A 22,242-nucleotide genomic window follows, 5' to 3' on the forward strand; every position below is an offset into this window, starting at 1 on the left:
AATATATACTGTATGTGTATATATATATATATATATATATATATATATATATATACTGTGTGTGTATTTATATATGCATAATAAATATACACAGTGCACACACATATATTACATTAAAATAACTTTTATTTTGGATGCGATTAATCGTTTGACAGCACTAAAGATAATATAACTCAAATGGAATCACTTTTTCACATCGTTCATTATAAGCATCTGTGAGTGAGTCGGAAAATATCACATAATGGGAGACAGCCAATTCTTATGCACAGTTTGTGTGCTATGATTTGTCGAGAGAGAGGTGTGTGTGGCTTTGAGTGCATTATGACCTTCTGTTTGTTTGCTTGTGTGTGTGCGAAGCAGAACACTTCCAGCCCCTGGCTGCACCAGTCCACCCCTGTAACCTCAGCAGACAGCATGGGGATTTTGAGCCATGTTCCGGGCAGACCAGCCAGTGCAGATCCTCATCGACCCATCAAGATCAGCTCACACTCCAGCCCACCGCTCTCTAAAACCCCTGGAGAGCTCCACAAAGAGTGAGCAGGCACACACTTGTGTCTTTCTCTGTCTGTCATTAACACACGTGGTTAATCCATTCCCACAGTCCTGCAGTGCCTGGAACTGTGGCTAGCTGTTAAATACATTGTGACCCGAGGTGGAACAAATGCCATGTGATAGAAGCACTGTACGCTCATTCAGTGACTGTGCGCATAATTAAACTATTCTATTATAGCCCGCTGGATGTCTGTACTCATTTGAACCACCTCTAGTGCAGTTACCTAGTATCTGAGAAGGACCATCCTGTAGCACTAACCCTTGCACCAGCATTATTGTAACTATTGAACAAAAAACTCAAAATACTTAATGAGTTTGATGTTTTCAGATATGCAGGTATATCAGAACTTTTTTAGATTACCACTTTAGAATCACCAATTTAGAAGGAATTATATCGATCATGCTGGCAGACTTTTTTTTTTGTGATGCTGATTGATTTTTTTTTATAATTTTTTCAGAGATCAGGAGAAGAATGTGTTTGTGGACCCTATACGTAGCTTGGCAAATGCCCACCAGAAGCAAGAGTCGGACCGCAGCCGGACGCCTACCAACAAGGAGCTGCACCGTTTCTACATGGAGCCCCCCCCCAGCAAGCAGCAACTACCACCACGCATGCCTCAGGGTGGACCAGACCGTACCATCAAATATAAGGAAGAAAACCGCCGCATTCTTAGAGAGAGCATTGAAATGGCCCCCTTCACTGCCAAGATCTGTGCCGGAGAGACCGAGCGTGAATCCTACCCCCGAATTTCATCCCAGCCCAAAAGCCATGAGAAAGAGGTAGAGCACTCTGTGGCTGATCTGTACAAGTACAAACACTCTGTATCTCAGTCCCTCCCTCAAACCAACTACTTCACCACTCTGTCAAATAGTGTTGTAAACGAGCCACCACGACTTTTCCAATCCAAAGATCTCAATCCGTACTTTGACAAAGCAATCGCAGTCTCTAGCCCTTTGTCCTTGGGCTCGTACAACTCTAGTCACACCAAGTCTTTGTCCAAGCCTCCCCCTCTCATTAAGCACCAGCCAGAGGGAGAGGGACTGGTGGGCAAGATTACCGAACAGCTCAGTCAACAAGCACCCATACACTCACTCAGTACCTCAGTGGTGACGGTCAGTGAACGCTGCAGCCCGGCTATCTCTCCCTCCAGTCAGCCCAAGGGCATGCCAGCCTTGCGTAGAGCGCCGGTCTTTCACCCGCCCACCCAGCAGGCGCTTGACCGCAAGGAGGGGGCCTACGGTCGCCTTTCCCCACCTACGCTCACCCCCATCCAGCCCGTCAGCTCAGCGGGGAAGGTGTCGGAACAGCAGAAGCCGCCCACCCTGCTCCCAGAGCTCAGGGATGAGAAAAGCGGAGCCGAGCTGGGCTCGGCTGAATCCTGCCGGCCTGGCGGGGAAGCAAAGAGCCACGAGAAAGTGGCCTGGCATTCAGAGAATAGCCAAGGGAAGCCACAGGCAGCCATGGCATCTGTTATTGTCCGCCCTTCTACTTGCATAAAATATGATGGCTCGCCAGGTCCCAAGATGGCCTCCAAAGAGCAGCTCAGTAGCAGATTGTTTGCTGGCCGCACTCAGGCAGACTGCCTGAAAGTGGCCGAGAGTAGGGAATCTGGGAGAGTCATCCTACCAAACACGAATTTGGAAGATCCCAGCGATCAGTACAACAAAAACCTGATTAGAGCGTCACCGGGTGTCATTCCCAGCTCAGTGGCAGTTGTTGCCAATTCTGTGTGCAACACTAGGACTAATGAAGCCATTGCTACTGCCAGCAGCACGTTTAGCACGCAGAGCCACAATGGAGCAGATCTGTCATTCTCCATCTCTGGCACTAGTGGTAGTAGCAGACTGGAAAGCTCTGCTTCCAAAAGCCGCCCTCCCACTGTTGTTGAGTCGCAGGAGGGAGGCTCAAGAACCACCTCCCCTAGTGCGCTCCCTCTGGTCGGCTCTGCTGGCCCCACACAGGCCTACTCAAGGAACTTTGTTCACCTGAAGAAGGCCAAAGCAGCTCTGGCTGCAGCTCAGTCTCGTGGTTCCAGTAGCGCCTCAGAGAGTGAAAGTGGTAGCGTCAGATCCTCTCAGGACTCGCCCACCATCGCCCAGGATAATTCCACGCCTAGCAATCCTGCCAGCAAAGCCAGCCCGGTGCCCAATGGACAGCCAGCGCAGGTGTGCCAGTCTAACTATCACAAGCTCAAGAAAGCCTGGCTCACGCGACACTCGGAGGAGGACAAAAACACAAACAAACCTGAAAAATGCGGGAATGCCATTTCTGAGCTAATTAAACCATGCTCCGTCAACCTGATTGCCCCTGCATCTAGTGATGTGGATGTGGGCAAGGATAGCAAAGGACAAGAGGACAAGCTGTCCCAGGAGGACAGAAAGACACGCCGTACCCCCAAGCGCCCATACGAATCGGGCTCGGAGAGCGGCGATGACTCAGACTCTAGCGAGAGCAAGCTTGAACAAAGGACTAAAAGGCAACCCAAGCCCACTTACAAAAAGAAGCAGAACGACATGCAGAAAAGGAAAGGAGACAATGAGAAGGAGGAGGACGAGGTAAAGCCAAATGGTATTTTCCGGAGTGCTAAGGAAAAAACCAAACTCAAGCTGGCCAGTACCAGTAAGTGCACCACAGTCTACATCACAGATTGAATGTTCATTTAATACACTACAAAGTCTTCAAGCTTTCCCTCTCTCCAAAGGTCTTTTTTATTTGTATTTTTTGTTTCGTTATGCACACGATGACGTATGATAAAATGAATATGCTAGTACATGTACCATACCTCCACAGTCCACTGCAGTATATTTTTTACCCTCCAATTCATTCCTGATTAATGAAATCAAGTTCTTAATGAATATTTTGTTTTCATCAGATTAAATAATCAACATTTCACAAGTAAAATGGGCTGTGAATGGCTGTTTCATGTTGACTTGAACTTTGGGGTTATTGGAAGGTTTGCAGTGTGTGAGAAAGAGAGCGAGGTGTGTTTGGTGAACATCTGGACGGCAGCTGTGCAAATGGCTTCTACTAGAATGCTCACATTTATGTGGAAAACATCTCCAAGAGCACTTGGGCTTTTATTAGCACTTTCTGATGATTGCTGTGTAGCAAAATGGTGCCTCTTTGTAATTGTATAGCTTCTAAAGCTGTAGGTCACTGTAACAGTACAGTAGGTCACAACTGTCATGTTTCATAAATGTTATGATTGCTTGCGGTTACAACGTAAACATTAACTCTTCAAACCCTGCACACTTTTCTCATCATCCCCACCTGGTGATAGACTGATACATCTGGGTCAGGCTAATAATTATTCCTGTCTTTTATTATTCAGTTAGTGTTTAATAAATGTAGAGTTTTAATGCAATATGTTTCCTAATGGATGAAGTAATGGAATCTGTGGTGTGTTTATAGATGGCATTCCCCGATCAGTACTGAAAGACTGGAGGAAGGTAAAGAAACTAAAGCAGACGGGTGAGTCCTTCCTGCAGGACGACTCGTGCTCTGAAATTGGGCCCAACTTACAGAAGTGCAGGGAGTGCCGCTCCATCCGCACCAAGAAAGGAGAGGAGTCTGCCCATTCACCCGTCTTCTGCCGCTTCTACCACTTCCGCCGGTGAGTACAAAATGAGGAACCATGATTGCATTGCACTCATCAGGCTACATGGTAAGACTGATTATTTGTGTAGTGTAGTAAATTGGGAGGGTTGTTGCTGCACCAGAAATAGTCAAACAGTACATTAGACATAAAGTAAAAATTGTGTAATATAACTTGTTTGTTTGTTTGTTTGCTTGTATTTTTTACAAGTGAAAATAGCCTAAGATGCTTATTAAATGAAAATATACTACTACTACTACTACAGTAGACATAAACAATATACAGACAATACAAAATATAGAACATGCCAAGAACAATAGAAGATGGTTGTTTTTAGGTTCAAGAAATTACAAAACTGCCTGTTGCAAAATGTGTATTACACGGTTATGGTAAAATAATTGCATCTTTATTTGTTTCACAGTAAGTAAACAACATTTCCTTGAGCTGTCTTTTGAAGTTAACCTAGTTAACCTGTAGCCATCCCACAATTAATTGTATTTAGAGATTAGTAGAAGTCCTGTCTGTGGGCACAAAGTGAATGTAGAGCAGTGGTTTCAGAAGAAGTTTCCAGTGGTCAAGCTTGGGACATGGGTTCTAACCGTTTTTGACATATATATATATATTTTTTCATAAATAGTTGGTAGGTGCCTTGGTGGTTGTCTTTAATTTTTCTTCCCATTTAAAATTGGCCATCATCAGATGCATCTTGATTGCTTTTTGGAACCAGTCTGACGTTGTTTCATGGCATGTTCAAGTATTAAGTGCATGTGTTTTTTTCTGCCCTGTCTTGTGTGTACAGTTTTCTCCTCTCTCTCATTATGTTGTTACAGAATTGCTCTTAGGGAAGGAAATAAACTCTAATTGCACACTCTTATTCTTCCTCATCTCCAGCCTCTCGTACAGTAAGAATGGAGTGATCCGGATTGATGGCTTCTCCGCTCCTGATCAATATGATGAAGAGGCACTCAGTCTCTGGGCCCCAGAGGGTTATGAAGAAAACAACCTGGACCTGGAGACTTCAAAATACATCCTCAGCTACATTGGAGACAAATTCTGTCAACTGGTTATGACTGAGAATACAGCAACTACATGGATAAAGAAAGATGGTGAGCTACACTGCTTGTTTTTTGGTGCGTCATAAATGATCTCCTAAAACATTGTTCCAAGTGTACCGTTATATTTACAGCAGCCTGTCAGTCTGAAATGAGAGCGAGAAAGGAAAATGAAAAAGTGAGTGAGCTCTCTGTATCATCCTTCTCCTGTTTGCTTTGCTCTGCAGCCAAGATCGCCTGGAAGAGAGCGGTGCGTGGAGTGAGAGAGAGCTGCGACGCATGTGAAGCCACATTGTTTAACATTCACTGGGTCTGCCAAAAATGTGGATTTGTGGTGTGTTTGGACTGTTACAAGGCCAAGGAGAGGAAAAGCTCCAAAGGTCAGTTGTCATTTTCATATTCACCTTTGCTTGTATACTCTTTCTGTTGATATGTGGTAGGCTTAAAAACTGGAAAACTGGAAAAATGCCCCAGACATTTAAAATGTGAGGGGAATTCTTTTGTGTGTATGTGTGTGTGTATATATATATATATATATATATATATATATATATATATATATATATATATATATATATATATACTTTTATATATTATATTTGTTTTAGTTTTTTTGTTTTGTTTTTTTAACAGTAGCTTTCAGATAGCTGTCATATTTTTTTGTGTTCTTTATCTCAGATGTGAGTGTTTTGGAATGTGAAGCTATTCTTAAAAAAAAAAGAACTCTCAAAAACACTCAACATGGAACAAATCCAACTCAAAAACAGCACAATTGAGGTTTTTTTTAGTTGTTGTGATATATTGTACATTTATTTATAGCTATTTGTGTACTTGATGTAAATTTATTTTATTAATTTACAGAAATAATTGTTCTAATTTTTTTAATAGGAATTATTAAAATCATTAGCATTATTTGACAAAAACACACTGTATTTTTTATTTATTTAAATAAACAAAAGATACAAGTAAAATACCAGCAAAAAGTTACAGAAATATCATAAAACAAAAAAGTGCTAGATGTCCTCTTGATAAAGTTAATTTCTGACTGAAATGCAGGAGTCAGTGTTATTTTAGTATCATTGTGAGGCTAATATAGTTTTTAATAATAGTTTGAGCAAGTTTTTATTTTTGTATTTTCTGTTGCTTTTAATATTACATAACATTTTATTAATAACCCTGGCAGAAATTGTTGTGGTTTAGTTTGAATGGCGTGTGTGTGCGTGTGCTGTAGGATGTGGCAGTTTTTCTAGGACTGTCTAGCTCAGCTGTCCCAGGGGTTTGAGATGCGCCTCTGTCTCTGTGTCTTCCTCTTCTGTGTTCTCCTCATTTAAGTCTCCCCTTCCTGCAGCAACTCTTCCTGTCTTCTTTAGGCTTGAATTCTGCCGCAGGGCATTAAACCCCTCCAGCTCTAGAAGTGTCATTTCTGCTGAATTACATCTGTGTGTCTTTTCCGACAAGGCTCAGAGCTCCTTATTTACTTTAAAGCATAAACACTCTGACTCCTCTACGGGAAAACGGGCCAGTGACAGCGCCCTTCTCTGTGTGTGTTGTCACTCTCAGTCTCTGTGAGTAATCCACCTTTTTCTTATTTCGCAGATAAAGAGCTGTACGCCTGGTTGAAGTGTGTCAAGGGACAGCCTCATGATCACAAGCACCTGATGCCAACACAGATCATTCCAGGAACTGGTATGGAAAGAGACACTTTCATTCTGGAATGATCCCAGATTGCTTGTAGTTACGCCTTTAGCTGGAGATAGAGAAAGAGGCAACTGAATCTTTTGATTTGTTTGTTTTGTCTGTGTGTTTTAGTTCTAACGGACTTGGTGAACGCTATGCACATGCTCAGGGAGAAGTACAGCATTAAATCACACTGCTCCTGTGCTTGGAAGCAGAACACCCTGTACAACAAGCTGCCGTCCACCAATGGCGTCTCCCAGGTATGTGAATGTGTCATTGGGTGGGCTAGATGACATTTTTTAATTTTACATAAATTAAACAAGCTGTGAGGGATGTACAGTTGTGGTACTGTATGCTAAGTGTTTGATGTCAGTACACTGCAAAAATAACTTTCCTATATAGAATTTTTCTTATTTTCCAGTACAAATATCTAAAGATTCTTAAATAAAGATACACTCAATTCAAAGGGAAAAGAAGTTTATTTTTTGATTCCGATGGCAGATATTTTTTCTTGTTTTAAGCATAAACTTAAATATAAACAGAACCCAACACATGACATGTGGAAAAAATGTAGATAATAAGAATTTTATTATATAGATTAGATAATATAGTTGTGGGAATTAATTCTTAATTGATGGCCAAAATAAAAATATTTTTGTCCATGTGTCATGTGTGGGGCTCTGCATAGAATTTTCAGAAAACAAGAATCTTATGCCATTTTGTATCTCAAGTAAATGCATCTTGATGTTTGTTCTGAAAAACAAGATGAAAACACTGAGAAAGAAAAACAGTATAATAGTAAATTCATTTAAATCTATTCATTTCAAGGATTGATTATAGACTTTTTTTTTCTGCTTCAGCAATTTCTGCAGAATTATTCAAATCCAGTAATCCCATGATTGGTTCATCCTGACCAGTGTGGAAAAAAAATATTCCATGTGACAAAACTGTCAGTTTGCTATTTCAGCAATGACCTGGACAACTCTGGATCAACCCAATTCTTTTAAATAGCTTGTACAGATAGATTGTTCAGCTGGCAAAACATTAATACATCTTGCCAAAAAAAAAAAAAAAACACAGACCTGATTTAAGTCCTTGAGACAATATATCCCATTGAACAAACTGTACATCTATCCCTCTTAGTCACATTTCCATTCACATGAAATTAAATGGAGCATTAGCCTTGACTAGAGTGTGCGTGCTCTCACTGTAAACACAAACTCTCACACTCTTTCAATCACACACAGATTTTCACATTTTGTTCTGCGCTGGAATGTTGAATAAGTCCTGCTTCATCTCTCAACCACTAAAAGTCCACAGTATTTCCCTTCACTCTCCTCAATCTGCTGAGCTGTCTCTGACACACTCTTTCTTTTCACAGGTGTTACAAAACGTGCTAAATCACAGCAACAAGATCTCTCTGTGTAAGCCTGAGGGAGGCCAGCAAAACTCCTCTCTGAAGGTAGAGGCCAACGGAGGGAGCAGTCCCGCCAGCGACACCAGCACCGACAGCAAGTTCACCCCACCCGAGTCCCAATCACCTCTGCACTTCCTGGCCGATCTGGCCGAGCAGAAATCCCGTGAGGAAAAGAAGGGTGGGTACAGAAACAATAAAACTTAAGGTACGGTTGAAGTTACTGGTAGCCAGGGGCCGGAGGTCTGCCAGCTGCCCCCGTGTTTTTCCTTTCTCTGCAGGCATGTGCGTGCTTGACAGGCCGCCAGCATTCCACAATCCTCACATTTAGTGGTGTACGTTACAGGCCTTCTCAGTTGTGAGCTCCCACAGTCTAAAGAGTTCACCTAACCACATGTTTATCCAGTTCTTCAGCTGCTCTCACATGCCGAACACGCCGCTCTCTCCAAATGAACTGCACTTAAAAGACCATCTGCCCTGTGGTTGTTGGCACACGTTCAGTTCAGTTTGTTGCCCAGTGCGGCGTATAGAAGTTTCTTCATTTAGCAGCGGTGCTTAAATTGCACTTTTTGACAAGTCTGCATTTTTGTTGTTTCATGTCAGCTCTTAAAATATAACAACAGAGTATATAGTTCATGCTATGGCATATTGTAATGTGCGTTGCTGGTGTTTTGAGCAGTTTTTTAGTGCATTACTGTAATTACTAGGGTGTTCTAGGTACTTGCAAAAAGTCCAATCTCAAGTCTCTGTGATATTTTGTTCTCCAGAAATGTCTCTCATCCTTCCATGTCTCAAACAGTGGGATTTTTAACCCCCTTTTATTCTCTGCCCAAATTAAAATTGTACATCTGAAAACTTGTAAATGTAATGTGTGCCAGGAGTCCTCAAATTCGGCCCTCGAAATGCCATTGCCCTAAAAAGTTTAGCTCCAATCCAAATCAGACACCTGAGCAAGCTAATCAAGGTCTTCAGAGTTGTTTTTGAAACTGATCAGAGTTTAAACTCTGCTGTTTTCTAAAAAGCATGTTAGAAATCATACTGTGAACATTTGACCTTTTAATTTTGATTCAAAATGTCATAACACCTGGAAACTCGCATTTATCTGCCTCACTTTTGAGTGCCATGTCCATGTCTTAAATCCAATTAGCAAGCAATGCATAGAACCAAGTCCTCCCTACATTATTTCTTTTTTCGATAATCTGTTATACTCAAATATCTGTCGCAGTATGGAAGAAAAGATCTGTCGCTACCTCTGTTTTATCATGACTTTAAAATTCTAATAAAAAGTCCCACCTCAAATCTCCCTCTAATTATTATGGGAATGTATCATATAATGAAAGTAAGCCAGAAGTTCTACTATTTCTTTTACTTTTGAATTTCATGTGATGTGAAAGAGATTGACATCTGAGGTTTGAACAGCCTATTCTTCTCTCCTGCAGAAAATAAGGAGTCAGGTGTTGGAAAGATAAAGGAGGAGAAGGATCAATCAGATGCTTTGGAGTCTCTGCACAGTAAAACATCTTCCCTGGAGCAGGGATCAACCCTACGAGACCTCCTCACCACCACCGCAGGCAAGCTGCGCCTGGGCTCCACTGATGCCGGCATTGCGTTCGCTCCTGTGTACTCCACTGCCTCGCAGGTCAGAAAACTGATCACACTCAAACTGAGAGACTGAACTAGCATACAGAGGTGGCAACACACACAACCAATGAAACGTTTGCACATACTTAACTTTAAAAAGTTTTGATCTAAAGATTTATTCTTGAAATTAGTTTTGTACAAATATTGCATATACAGAAAAGTAGTAATTATAATCAAGTTGCTGTTTCCATACTTTTTATTGGTAAACAATATCATTATAAAAAAACTGATGTAAACATCATAGAAATGCATTATCACATAGATGGCAGTTTACTAAAAATATGGCCATGCTAGCATAAAGAGCCATGGGTATTCAATTAAAGGCCGGTCTCTATGGCCACGTTCACACAGCAGCAGAATACGGTTGTCAATCCTGTATTTGAGTCCTTAAAGGGTTACTCCACCCCAAAATGAAAATGTTGTCATTAATCACTTACCCCCATGTCGTTCCAAACCCGTAAAAGCTTCGTTCGTCTTCAGAACACAATTTAAGATATTTTGGATGAAAACCGGGAGGCCTGTGACTGTCCCATTGATTGCCAAACAATTAACACTGTCAAGGCCCAGAAAAGTATGAAAAGCATGAAAAGCATCGACAGAATAGTCCATCTGCCATCAGTGGTTCAATCTGAATTTAATGAAGCGACGAGAACACTTTTTCTGTGCAAAGAAAACAAAAACAACAACTTTAATTCATCAATTCGTCTCCTCTGCTTCAGTGTAGCACCATTTTGGAGAATGTCCGCTGGACGCAAGCCAGCGTTCTGTGTGTGATTAATTGTTTGCCAGTCAATGGGACAGTCACAAACCTCCCAGTTTTCATCTAAAATATCTTAAATTGTTTTCCGAAGACGAACAAAGCTTTTACAGGTTTGTAACAACATGGGGTAAGTGATTAATGACAAAATTTTCATTTTGGGGTTGAGTAACCCTTTAATACGGTTATGTTCACACACAGTTCGGTTATTTACGGGCGTGACAACCGAACATTCTGTATTCTGCAATCTGTAACCGAACTCACACCTGTAAATTTTCAGGACTCACAGCCGCATTCTCGGAACGCACACGCTGTGTGAACGGAACCGGATTGGACAACTAGTTGTCTGTCACGTCATACAGTGCGAGAGAGCTGCTCTGCCGCACAAACGCGTGTCTACCGTGTGGTGGGTGTTTTCATGTGTGATTTCGGTAACTTACAGTAACGGAGGATTGAGCTGCGTGTCATCTTAAAGTTTTAGATCCTGTCAGTTTTCCACTGGAGCTGCTCCATCAGTTTTGTGTTCTGCGCGCGACTTAAATACTCCACTCTCCACCCAAATTTAAAAGCTGCTGTCGGATAATGAAGATTTGATAAAAGAACTCACGGCTCGATTGGACTCTTGTCGTGTCAGAAAGTGATAAGACTTTCAGTTTTATGGACGTCGCCATCTTTGATTTTACTTTGGTCCTGGTAAGGAATACGGGCTTGACTCCCGTTGCACGTTCATACAGACAGTATTCTAAACGAGACATTTCGAGACTCACATCTGTAAAGAAAATGCGGTTGTCAAGCCCAAAAACTGACAGTGTGAATGTAGCCTATGTTTCCTTCCCATTGGAGGCCCGGACAGTATTTTTTTGGAATAGTAGTAAATGGTCAAGTGGTCAAGATAGTCATAAAAGATGAGGATATTGGGCCTGAGAGCCAAAGCAGCGGTGTCTGAGAATTTTTCTATAAAAAAATTAAAATATTTAGTTAAATAGTAAAGGTAAACAGATTTTTTTTTTTTATCAGGCTATTATTTTTACATTTATATGACAGAAGACCATGTGACAGAAGACACTGTATAAGGGTTCAGGGTTTTCCTCTTTAAGTCTAAAATATTTTTAGATCTTGCTTTTTAGAATACACATGGAGTGAAAAGAGCTTGAATGAAGCATGTTTGGCTCTAGCTAAATATATTAGAGAATATAGCACCAAAAGATCATTATCATAAACTACCCTGAGTGCTTGTGTACAGCTCCACTCTCTGCTCACTTTAAACTGTAGAAACTGTAAAATTGTGCAAACAAGCTGGGGTCTAGAATTGAACTGCAAGTCAGCTATTTGAGGACCCCTGTGACATAGAGCCTGTATCACTATTGTTACGACCCGGTCTAGGGTAAGGCCGCAACATAAACTAGAATCGACAATCAAAGATCCTTTATACATTTATTTACAGAACCACAAGTGAAAGCTCAACTTCAGGGGTGAGCAAAGGCCAAAACAACAAACAAACACCAAGGTAGCTCCTAACAGAAAAATACTAAATTCCCTAACAATAAAAAAAAACTAAATAAAAATACAATACATTACCCTAACTTCCTATCTAATGAAAAACAGGAGAAAACAATATTTACAAAAGAAAATGGCACTCACCCCCTACAACTTCCAAGTGTGGAAAAGCGTATTTACAAAATATACAAAATATACAAAAAGGGAATGAGACTGACAACAACTTATCAACTCAAAACCAAAATTCACACTGCACACAACAAGCTGATCAACAAGCAAGCTAACAGTAACAACACACTGTAGCAAACACACAAAAGCACATGTGCAATAGAACAACAGGAAATCACAAGTTGAGCAGAGCTCCCCCCTCAGGTGCTGCAGATCCTTTTAATGCCTCTCCTTGGTCCCATTAGCACCAATCAGATCTGGAGATCACTTTGGTAAGATCCAATCCTGTGAAAGAAAGGGTGGGACAAAAGGGAAAGGGAGAGAGAGAGAGAGAGAAAGGACCAACAAAGCAAGACATATACACAATATGTCTCAAGACGTAACACTATAAAGAAAAAATGTTTGTTGTCCTAAAATAGCTTATGGCTTAATTTGTGGTCTTCCTACCACAGATTGTCAAGAGTGGCCGCAGCATGCCCAATATCCTGGATGACATCATCGCCTCTGTGGTGGAAAACAAGATCCCGGCAGGCCGTGGCACCAAGCTGAACCTGAAGCATGAGCCTCTGGAGGAGCCCAAAGCTGAGAGAAAAAAAGCAGTGGAAGAACCTCCCAAACTATATGCTGACATCCCGCACTGCTGGCTCTACGAGCGCAGGCTGCTCTGGCTCAAAGACCACCGCAACAACAACAACTGGAAACTCTTCAGAGAGTGCTGGAGACAAGGACAGGTCTGTGAAACAAGCCCACTAAATACTGAATCTTACATTACTTTCTGTTCTGCTGGAGCTGTGGTTCTTTCGAAGCCAATATTAGTTTAGCTCAACATTTCCTTGATCCTGTTGTTCCCTCTTCCCATCTTTTCTCTTGCTTCTTTAAAATATCGCTCTGTAAAATTGGCAAAAATCCCTATTCTCATGTAGTGTTTTGAGTCATTTCTCCTGGAACCCTGTCCAGAATTGCCACTGATATCCTTGTAGTCAGGATAATCCTAATAATCCTGTGTACCGATTACAGGTTGGGCTACAAATAATCATCATCCGTCTACACTTATTCTCATTTCCCTGATTATATACAGGGATGTGATTTTTCAGTGTTGATGCAGATTTCCATATTTTCCAGCTTGAGGAGTACAACCCATGTGAATTGCGAGATAACCTTAAACTGCAAAATGCCATATAAAATGGCACTGAGTAAAACGGCTATATGATATGTCTATACTATATACAGGTTTTCCTTTTTTCCATCTTCAATGATCACATGCCTGTTATATTATAAATACATTATTCATTATTTTATATATGAGTATTTAAGTAACATTTGGTAAATGATCCAAAATGTTAGTCAATGCGATCTCTGCCTCTGCTGGCTGGTGTCTTCTCTCAGCGGACAGCTGTTGTCTGGTTCATCTGTCACATCAGTCTGCATTACATGTGCAGTGGGTGTCCAGAGAGAAAGGTGCCGTACATTAGTCCATTTATTCAGCATGTACTTCACATAGGCCATTATAGGCTTTAAGTGGTTTGATTCTTTCATAGGCAGCACCTCTTCACGTGTGCCGCACTAATGCAGGACATTTCAAGTGAGCATATAGATCCTTTACAATGAAATCTGATTTTCACTAATGGACAGGAGGATACTGAAGAGGTGTGAGGTTGAAATCCTCAAGCATACATCCTTTTCCTCTAGTCATTGCATTTATTCAGCAGCAGAGGAGAGCCTCTGGGTGTATCCAAAATCGACCCCTGTACCCATTACTCCACTAATATGGTCCCCTTGAAGGTTTGAATGAAAACAAATAATGGAATTCGGACATTGATTGGGTCATAAGGGCCATAGATGTCATCTTCTGGCGAAATGCGTGAATCTATTCGCTAAGACCCTGCTAGTGCAGTTGAGTGTTGACTTTTGAGTGTGCATTGGCTTTACACTCATTATTAAGATGCATGATGGGACTGAATAAGTGCACTCAATAATGTCCCCTATGGTTTCAGACACCACTTCAAATGGCTGTGTAGTGCACTAAAAAAGGGTGTAAGGGGCATTTTTGGACACAGCCTCTGTCTGTTCCTGTTCTGAAATTACATTTATTGACTTGTGCTCAGTGGACCATGACTTTACAGCTCTGCAGAAAGTAAACTGACATCATAAAATGTGGCTCTTCCAACATATTGGTTTTCTTCCAAAACCTAGTAAGCTGCCTATGTAAGCAGCATTTTTAGGTTCCCAGATTGTTCTAAAGGGTAGTTACTGTTATTATGCTGATTTTTAAAATTTCACACAGAGAATGCAGTCTCATAATACATTGCAATGAGTTCGGTGAAAATGTCTATTCAAGATAGCAGATGACATGAAAACATTGATATTGTTTGAGATTTAGTGTCTGTATATGTTCAAGTGCCTATGAAGTGCACATTCTTTTAAGGATGTGCCAGTGCCAGCCTTGCATGCAGAGGTTTTTAGGCTGATCTGTTGCATTCAAGTGTTTCTTTTTAGACTTTTGAGAATAAGACTTGATACTAAATGGTTCACCAGTAAGATTTTTTTAGCTGTCTCAACCAGCAGATTTAACAGATAAATTATCAGTTTTTATTTTAACCAATACAACTTTTTTTATTCATCACAAAAAGAAAATTTGGAAATAAATGGAAGAAAACCTGAAAATGTAATTTCTATAATGTGCTTACATAGATTCATATTTATGCTTCAAATTTATTTGCAATGGTAATAAATCATGGTGTTTGGCAACACCAAAACACTCGCATCATTATTATTGAGCTCTGCACTTTTGCAGAAGCTAGTTTGGCACTCGGTTTATAATATACTCACAGATTTAGGCTTTTCAATAAATGTAATTATTGTTTTTAGTCTTTAGAGTAATCCATCTTGCAATTTCTTTTTTAACCAGACTTCAAATTTTTCCACTCTTCAAAAAGCAAGTCTTAGTAGTGGTTGTGATCTCAGCTGTCATTAAAAGGCCATTTCCTGTGTGGTGTATTTGCAGCCGGTGCTGGTCTCTGGGGTGCACAAGAAGCTCAACGCCAGCTTGTGGAAGGCAGAATCCTTCAACCAAGAGTTTGCTGACCACCAGGGAGACCTCTTGAACTGCAAGGATGGAGTAATGTCCAACTCAGGCGTCAAAGAATTCTGGGATGGCTTTGAAGATCTCACGAGTGAGTGCCACTTGAAGTAAACAAATGAGCAGTTATCTTATTAATTGGCCTGTTTCTGTTTATGCTGATCATGCTTTTTCTACAGAGCGGCCCAAGTCTAAAGATGGAGAAACTGTGGTGTATCGACTGAAAGACTGGCCTTCAGGGGAAGAGTTTATGGCTTTGATGCCCTCCAGGTACCTCAGAAACACAGAAACGCCACATATATGAATCGGCTCGGCATGGTTCAGAATGGCACGGCACAGCACAGCTCAGTTCGGCTCGGTTTGCGTTTCCATTGCAGTTTAGTACCGCTTTAGAGTGGGCGGGATTATTCACGTGTCGTTATAGTTGTGCTATTATTATATTATTATATTGTTATGTCTACTGCCGTGACTCCTGAAAAACTTTTTAATTCCGCGTCGCTCCATCATGCTCTCACTGGATCCGCTCCTCGGCTATCAACGAGATGACAGCCTGTACTTCCTCAACAGACAACGAAACATTTTTTGGTTAAAAGAAAGGTGCGCTCATTCAAAACAGTTGCGTTCGATTCTTCGCTGGCTGTGCTGATTTAAATCTAGCGGGTCCGTTGTGTCTCATGCCGCAAGTTGAATGACGCAGGCAGTGATGATTTTCTCCGGCCAATCAGTGATCCGCAGAGTTTACACGTCATGTTTTGGTAACGGTACGGTTCACTTGGAACCTCGGCCAAGGTGGTACTAAAAAAAGTGTAAAACCCCCCCAAAGTGAGCCGTACTGAACTGTACCGTGCCGTACCATGCAGTGGAAAAGCGCCAATAGACATGCTAAGCATCCATTTAGACACTGTTTTAAGGATTGTGAATGCTGTTTCATGGTGACCTTGCATATTTAATTTGTACGTTCTGATCAAGCATAGCTCTGGTTTAGTTGTTTTAGCATGTGCTTCATCTCAATGTGTAGGTATGATGATCTCATGAAAAACCTCCCAATGCCCGAGTATTCAGACCCCGAGGGGAACCTCAACCTGGCATCCCATCTGCCCTCCTTCTTTGTGCGGCCAGACCTGGGCCCTCGCCTCTGCTGCGCTTACGGTACTGCAGCTCCCTCTGTCTCTCTCACACGTATTTTTAGTTTTCATTTTATTAGAGGCTTGCTATGTTTTATTCATGGTTTTACTGTAAAAAAAATTCAAATCGTTTTAACAAAAATTGTATTAAATTAGTGGAGGGATCTCATAAAACCTGTTATATTTCACCCGAAAAGAAAATACAAAAAGGTTTTGCAAAAAGAAAATGAGTTATAATTTATATTTCTCAGTTTACTTTTTTGTATTGTGGCATACTTTTCATAGCATATAACGATGAACATTTCCCCACATTCTGATTAGTGTAACATTACTGTAATGCAAAAAAAAGTATATGTTGTATTACCTTTTATTATGTCTAATTTAAAATAAAGTTAAAAAATTAGTAACCGTAGCCTATTTTGGTGAACTGAATGATGTATGATCCATATCTCAGGTGTGGCGGCATCTCAGGAGCAGGACTTTGGCACTGCTAACCTGCATATGGAGGTGTCGGACATCATCAGCGTGTTGGTTTACGTAGGAGTGGCCAAAGGGAATGGTGTCCTCTCCAAAACGGGTAAGCCTGAGGCCCGCTGGCCACAGCTGTCAACAGCCTGTCCGTTTACTCGGTCAGCAGTGTTAGTGAAAGAGACGGAGGGGGAAAAGCCTTCTGCTAGAGCAGAAATGTTCCATAAACCCTTGAGCTCAGAGGGAAAAAAACACAGAACATGGTTTCCACCCTGGAAACAATGAAATGTAAGAGATGCATCTGGAAGGATTTTTCTCTGCCAGTACATGGCCATAGCTGCACTAAAAAGAGCTTTCATCTGCACTCAGGAGAATGAAACATGGAGGAGTTTCACATATGACAAATTATTATGGTATTTTTATTATTTTTAGATCCCGAGCACAAATGACAAACATCTAATCTTGTAAAATGTGGGGGGAATCGTGCCTACCAGCCATCGGCGATGGACGATGGCATCGTCTATCGGCCCAACCCTAGTTTTTACCCAATAAAATATCTTAGATCTTGGCAAAACTAGAATAACGTATGTTCATTATAAATATGCCCATGGCATTTTAAGACTTTATGAATTTACTTGACTTTTCCAGGTGTAGAAATCACACTTTTAAAATTAGGCTTCCTCATATATCCAGGTTTTCCAAGACAGTGGGAAACTTGGTTCTTCAAAGAAAAAAGAAAAAACAGTAATTGAGGGGATGACTAAAAATAAGAAATATCTTGTTGGAGCCGCAGTAGGGAGGGATGGCCCTAGTAGTCCTTTCTGATCCCGTCCCCCACACTTTTCCACTACACTTTCTATCCAGTTGAAATACTGTCCTTAGCTTTGAAAAAAAAAGATTAAAAAAAGTCTTGATTTTTTTTTTTTTTTTAAGGCCTATTTTAATGCTTGTTTAACATAATTTAAGTCACCTTTGATGTTAGCTGAGGCCCCCAGTGGGACCCGGCTCCCTGGTTTGAGAAGCACTGCCATAGGTGATTACTAGTAAAGTCTTTGACAACATGCATTTAACATGGCTGACAAAAGACTTTATCATCTGTTGTGTAATTCATAACAAATTTGGTAGTTATTGTACTGAACCTTGGTATTGCTACTGTACCTCTAAGATACAGTATGTAAATGATTACAATGATGTTGACATGTAAATGTGGTAATGTGATCAGTCAAAAAAACCCATTTCAAAGCCATGACAGTTTTTGAACAACAGATTTTTGGCAACTAAACTTGCAGTTGCGAGTTTATAAGTAATTTTTAAATTCTTGCGTCGTGTCTCATGCCAACAGCTGCTCCTCCCTCTTCCCTCCTCCCTACTGCGATGGCCTTTCTATTTTTATCCGCTGTCTCATGGGCAGACATGAGGAGAATATATAAAAGCCAGACTCCCATGCACACTCCTCGCCATTAATTTTTAAACATCACTCTGTCTTCAAAAGAGGACGGCGCTCCCTGCCTTTATAATAAATTAAGCTGACTTTGTGATTCGTTTGCTGTGTAACCACATGAATGTGTTTGTGCCAAACACACAGGAGTGCTAAAGAGGCTGGAGGAGGAAGATCTGGATGACAACGTGAAGAAAAGATTAAAGGACTCAAGCGAGACTCCCGGAGCCTTGTGGCACATCTACACGAGCAAAGACGGCGAGAAGATTAAAGAGTTCCTGCACAAGGTTATTTTGATTTGATTTCTCCACTGATCTTGAAATAATACAGTGGATCATGGCAGTGTCACTCACTCTCTCTCTCTCTCTCTCTCTCTCTCTCTCTCTCTCTCTCTCTCTCTGAGTGTGTGTCCTCATAAAACACATGGAAACACATGGAAGTTTTAGAGAATTGATTTCATATGAATGTGCACGTGCTGCTGTGTCTGAACTCAGTGTTTGTGTGTGTTTGGACATGACAGGTGGCTAAAGAGCAGGGTGTGGAGATCCCAGCGGATCATGACCCGATCCGTGAGCCAGGCTGGTACTTGAGCCGTAAGCTGCGTCAGCGGCTGCTGGATGAATACGCCATTCAGGGCTGGACTGTGGTGCAGTTTCTGGGTGATTCAGTCCTGATCCCTGCTGGAGCTCTGCATCAGGTCTCATTGCACTCCTTTTTTTTCTGCAGTGGCTCAAACCACAGATACCACATGAGCAAATCATGATATATACTTATATATATATTCCGGGTCATATTCTTTGTTATTGATTATTCAGATCAAAAGCCCCCACTTGATTGACTTAGAAAGCAACAAATCTCACTGTTTTGTTTCAGAGTGTTGCTAAAAATTGATCAGACACTTAAGCAAGACTTTGTCAGAATGTCATTGAATTATTTAAATGCTTTTAACTTTACTTTAATCCTGTGAAGCCTTACATATGAAATAATAAGTAGTAGTTGAAAAAATCTATTTATTCAAAATGAAATGGTTTATTGAAGGATTAGACATATATATATTTAGAAGCTCAAACTGAGCAAAACATGCAATTTGGTGCAGTTGCTGATATTTGTATGGACAAAAAGTAACATGAAATTCTGATAGTAATGTAAAAAAAAATCCATGAGATCTTTATAACAATATGAAAGACTATTTATATAAAATGCTTATAAATATATGTTTTTACTCTCAAGTAAGCTGTTATTTAAATGCTGAGCTTTGTGATCAAAGCTCTGTAGTTTTTATTGTGGGGGCAAAACATAATGCAATAGAATGATGATTGAGAGATCAACAAATAAATATTCCTCAAAAGCCTAGTGTATCATATTTGATAATTACATTTTAACATGATTTTTCCAGAAAAAACCCAATTATGAATAATCAAGAAAACTCAAGTTGCTTCAGTCCAGTAAATGATCTGATATTACTAACAATATTCTTACAAAAAGACAAGTGTACCACGACCTGAAGGGAATGTTTTAACAATTATACTAAAAGGCCTTTTACTTGCTAAATTATAACCTGTCAATCAGATGACTGAAGGCATGTAGTAGATTGTGTAATACTAGCTCCAGTATTACACAAAGTTAATACTGGAGTTAAAGTTCCAGCGTACCATCATCTTTATGATATATGGCATGTCACATCAGTGCACACTCACATTTGTGTCTCTCATCCGTACAGGTGCAAAACCTGCACAGCTGCGTCCAGGTGATCAATGACTTCGTCTCTCCGGAGCACGTGGTGCATTCGTTCCACTTAACCCAGGAACTCCGATCCTCCAAAGAGGAAATCAACTATGAAGATAAGCTACAGGTAGAGTGGAAATATCACAGCATGTCAACATTTATTGGAATATTAAGGCCTGAACTGGATCGCAGAGTCTCTATGATTTGTCGCTCATTAGGATAAGCTCTACAAACGACTAACAATGAAGTGTTTGTGAGAAGACTGTGCCATTTGTTTTCTTTTATTACTGTTTATAACTGTTTGTATCAGTGCACATGCAGTCTGATTGCTGCCACTATAAACTCAAATACTCTTGAAAATAGATTTTTGACAAAAGAACACATTCCATATTTTCAGATGCATTGTTAGACATGAGATGGCATAAAAGTTACAAATATCAGGTCTCCCTTTGAGGTTTAGAGCAGTTTGCCAGCGATGAATACCGCACAGTAGATTGCTTATGATCCACTGCTGATGAATTATGACAGTGTTTCCTTTATGGTCTTTATACTGTAATATTTTGTAGATGGATGCAAAAGTGCACATTTGATCTCCTTTATCTTTTTAAATGAGCAGCTGGAAATAGTAAAGCAAGAGTCCTGTGTATTTTGGGCTTGTTTGTAAATAAAAGCCCCGTATTATGCATAAAAACGTAAATTAATTTGCTGTTAATTTCATTAATTAATCAGAACATCATGTAATTAATTACATTAAAAATTAAAAATCACTTGCCAGCCCTGTATTTAACACTTTCAGTATATAGATTTTACCAGTATTGGCATAATAATCCCTTTCCATCAATCGATCTATTGAGATATTAGTACCTAGTTCAATTTCAAAAATGTGCAACATGTCTTGAATATTGTAAACTTGTAGTTTTGCAGTTGAAGAGTTTCAGATAAATTGTACATCTTGAGATGTAGAGTATGGGTTTGGACATACGGTATTCGTTTTATCCAATTTTTATGATGAATGTTTCTCAGCACTGCAGTCATCAGTCGGCATGCCATTTCAGAAGTCTCTCGTCAGAGTCCGGATGCAATTTGTCGTGTGATTCTAACAGCCTGTCGTTTCTCCCAGGTCAAGAACATCTTTTACCACTGCGTGAAGGATGCCGTGGGAACATTAAAGAGGTGCTGCGCCGAGGAAGAGGAGGAGACGAACTCATGACACTCGTCGACACGTTCCCCCAAATATGCACACTAACGCTCACACCGCGAACCTCTAGTGCCAAGCAGAGAAAAACCACCAGTAAACTGTATTTATTTGTTACTGACACCACAGCAGTATAGCGCATCAGGATGACTGTGATCGACACGCCACACATCTGAAGAATCGAGTGTGTTTGTTTGTCTGTTTGGTTTCGTTCCCCTTTTGTTCTTTCATACTGTACAGTTTCAGTGGAGAATCGTATTTATTTTTTAGGAGTTCTGCACTCTGTTCTCGATCAAATGTAAATGTGACTTGTACAGTTTGCTAATGGATTTCTGACGGCGCTCACTACTTTGGAGACTTGGAGTAACTGTGAGAGAGATCCGCCGTTTCGTGTCCTCATGCCATATCTTTTGAGAAAAAGAACTGCCAAACAATTGTAAACATTGTAAAGTTCTATTATGTAAAGAAAGACTTAACTCACTTCAGCATTTATTAAGAAGTATTCACTGTAAAATGGAGACATTTACAAAAAAAAGTTGTAATTTATTTAAGAAAAAACTCTCGTTTCCTTTTTTTTTTTATGTTCAGATTTACTATGGCGAACTTTTGAAGTTCAATGGAAAAAGCAAATCGTACTATGCTGTGTAAATATATACATATATACATTCACTGATGTATTTTTTTAAACATGGCTTGCTTCAATTTCAAATTTTAAAGTGCAAGTGTTACATGCTTTGTACATTGAAGTTCAAAGGGGTTTTACATTTTCCATTAAAATGGATTTATCAAATATCTGCCTGCCTTTTGCCTTCTTGACAAGATGAGCAGTTCAAGATACATGTTCAATGTTTGGCCTATA

At 40.4% G+C, this 22,242-nt stretch overlaps 1 protein-coding gene across 7 annotated transcripts in view; it reads left to right on the forward strand.

The window, feature by feature from the left end:
* The window catches only part of jmjd1cb (jumonji domain containing 1Cb), a 146,362-nt gene extending 124,189 nt beyond the window's left edge, over window positions 1-22,173 (forward strand). For 4 of the 7 annotated variants that reach the window (XM_058793762.1, XM_058793764.1, XM_058793766.1 and 1 more), the window contains 18 exons: window positions 358-533; window positions 1,011-3,172; window positions 3,965-4,166; window positions 5,040-5,254; window positions 5,428-5,580; window positions 6,797-6,886; window positions 7,010-7,137; window positions 8,259-8,472; window positions 9,731-9,930; window positions 12,807-13,085; window positions 15,359-15,527; window positions 15,613-15,703; window positions 16,452-16,582; window positions 17,012-17,134; window positions 18,611-18,750; window positions 18,984-19,160; window positions 20,184-20,315; window positions 21,309-22,173. In XM_058793762.1, the coding sequence (XP_058649745.1) occupies window positions 358-533; window positions 1,011-3,172; window positions 3,965-4,166; window positions 5,040-5,254; window positions 5,428-5,580; window positions 6,797-6,886; window positions 7,010-7,137; window positions 8,259-8,472; window positions 9,731-9,930; window positions 12,807-13,085; window positions 15,359-15,527; window positions 15,613-15,703; window positions 16,452-16,582; window positions 17,012-17,134; window positions 18,611-18,750; window positions 18,984-19,160; window positions 20,184-20,315; window positions 21,309-21,398 (4,872 nt within the window). In that variant the 3' untranslated portion in view covers window positions 21,399-22,173. The remainder of the gene's footprint in view (window positions 1-357; window positions 534-1,010; window positions 3,173-3,964; window positions 4,167-5,039; window positions 5,255-5,427; window positions 5,581-6,796; window positions 6,887-7,009; window positions 7,138-8,258; window positions 8,473-9,730; window positions 9,931-12,806; window positions 13,086-15,358; window positions 15,528-15,612; window positions 15,704-16,451; window positions 16,583-17,011; window positions 17,135-18,610; window positions 18,751-18,983; window positions 19,161-20,183; window positions 20,316-21,308) is intronic. The other 3 variants (XM_058793763.1, XM_058793768.1, XM_058793769.1) reach the window with 1 other exon arrangement.
* The last annotated feature ends 69 nt before the right edge of the window (window positions 22,174-22,242 follow it).

The sequence above is a fragment of the Onychostoma macrolepis genome, chromosome 12, assembly GCF_012432095.1.
Source record: "Onychostoma macrolepis isolate SWU-2019 chromosome 12, ASM1243209v1, whole genome shotgun sequence".
Classification (NCBI taxonomy): Eukaryota; Metazoa; Chordata; class Actinopteri; order Cypriniformes; family Cyprinidae; genus Onychostoma; species Onychostoma macrolepis.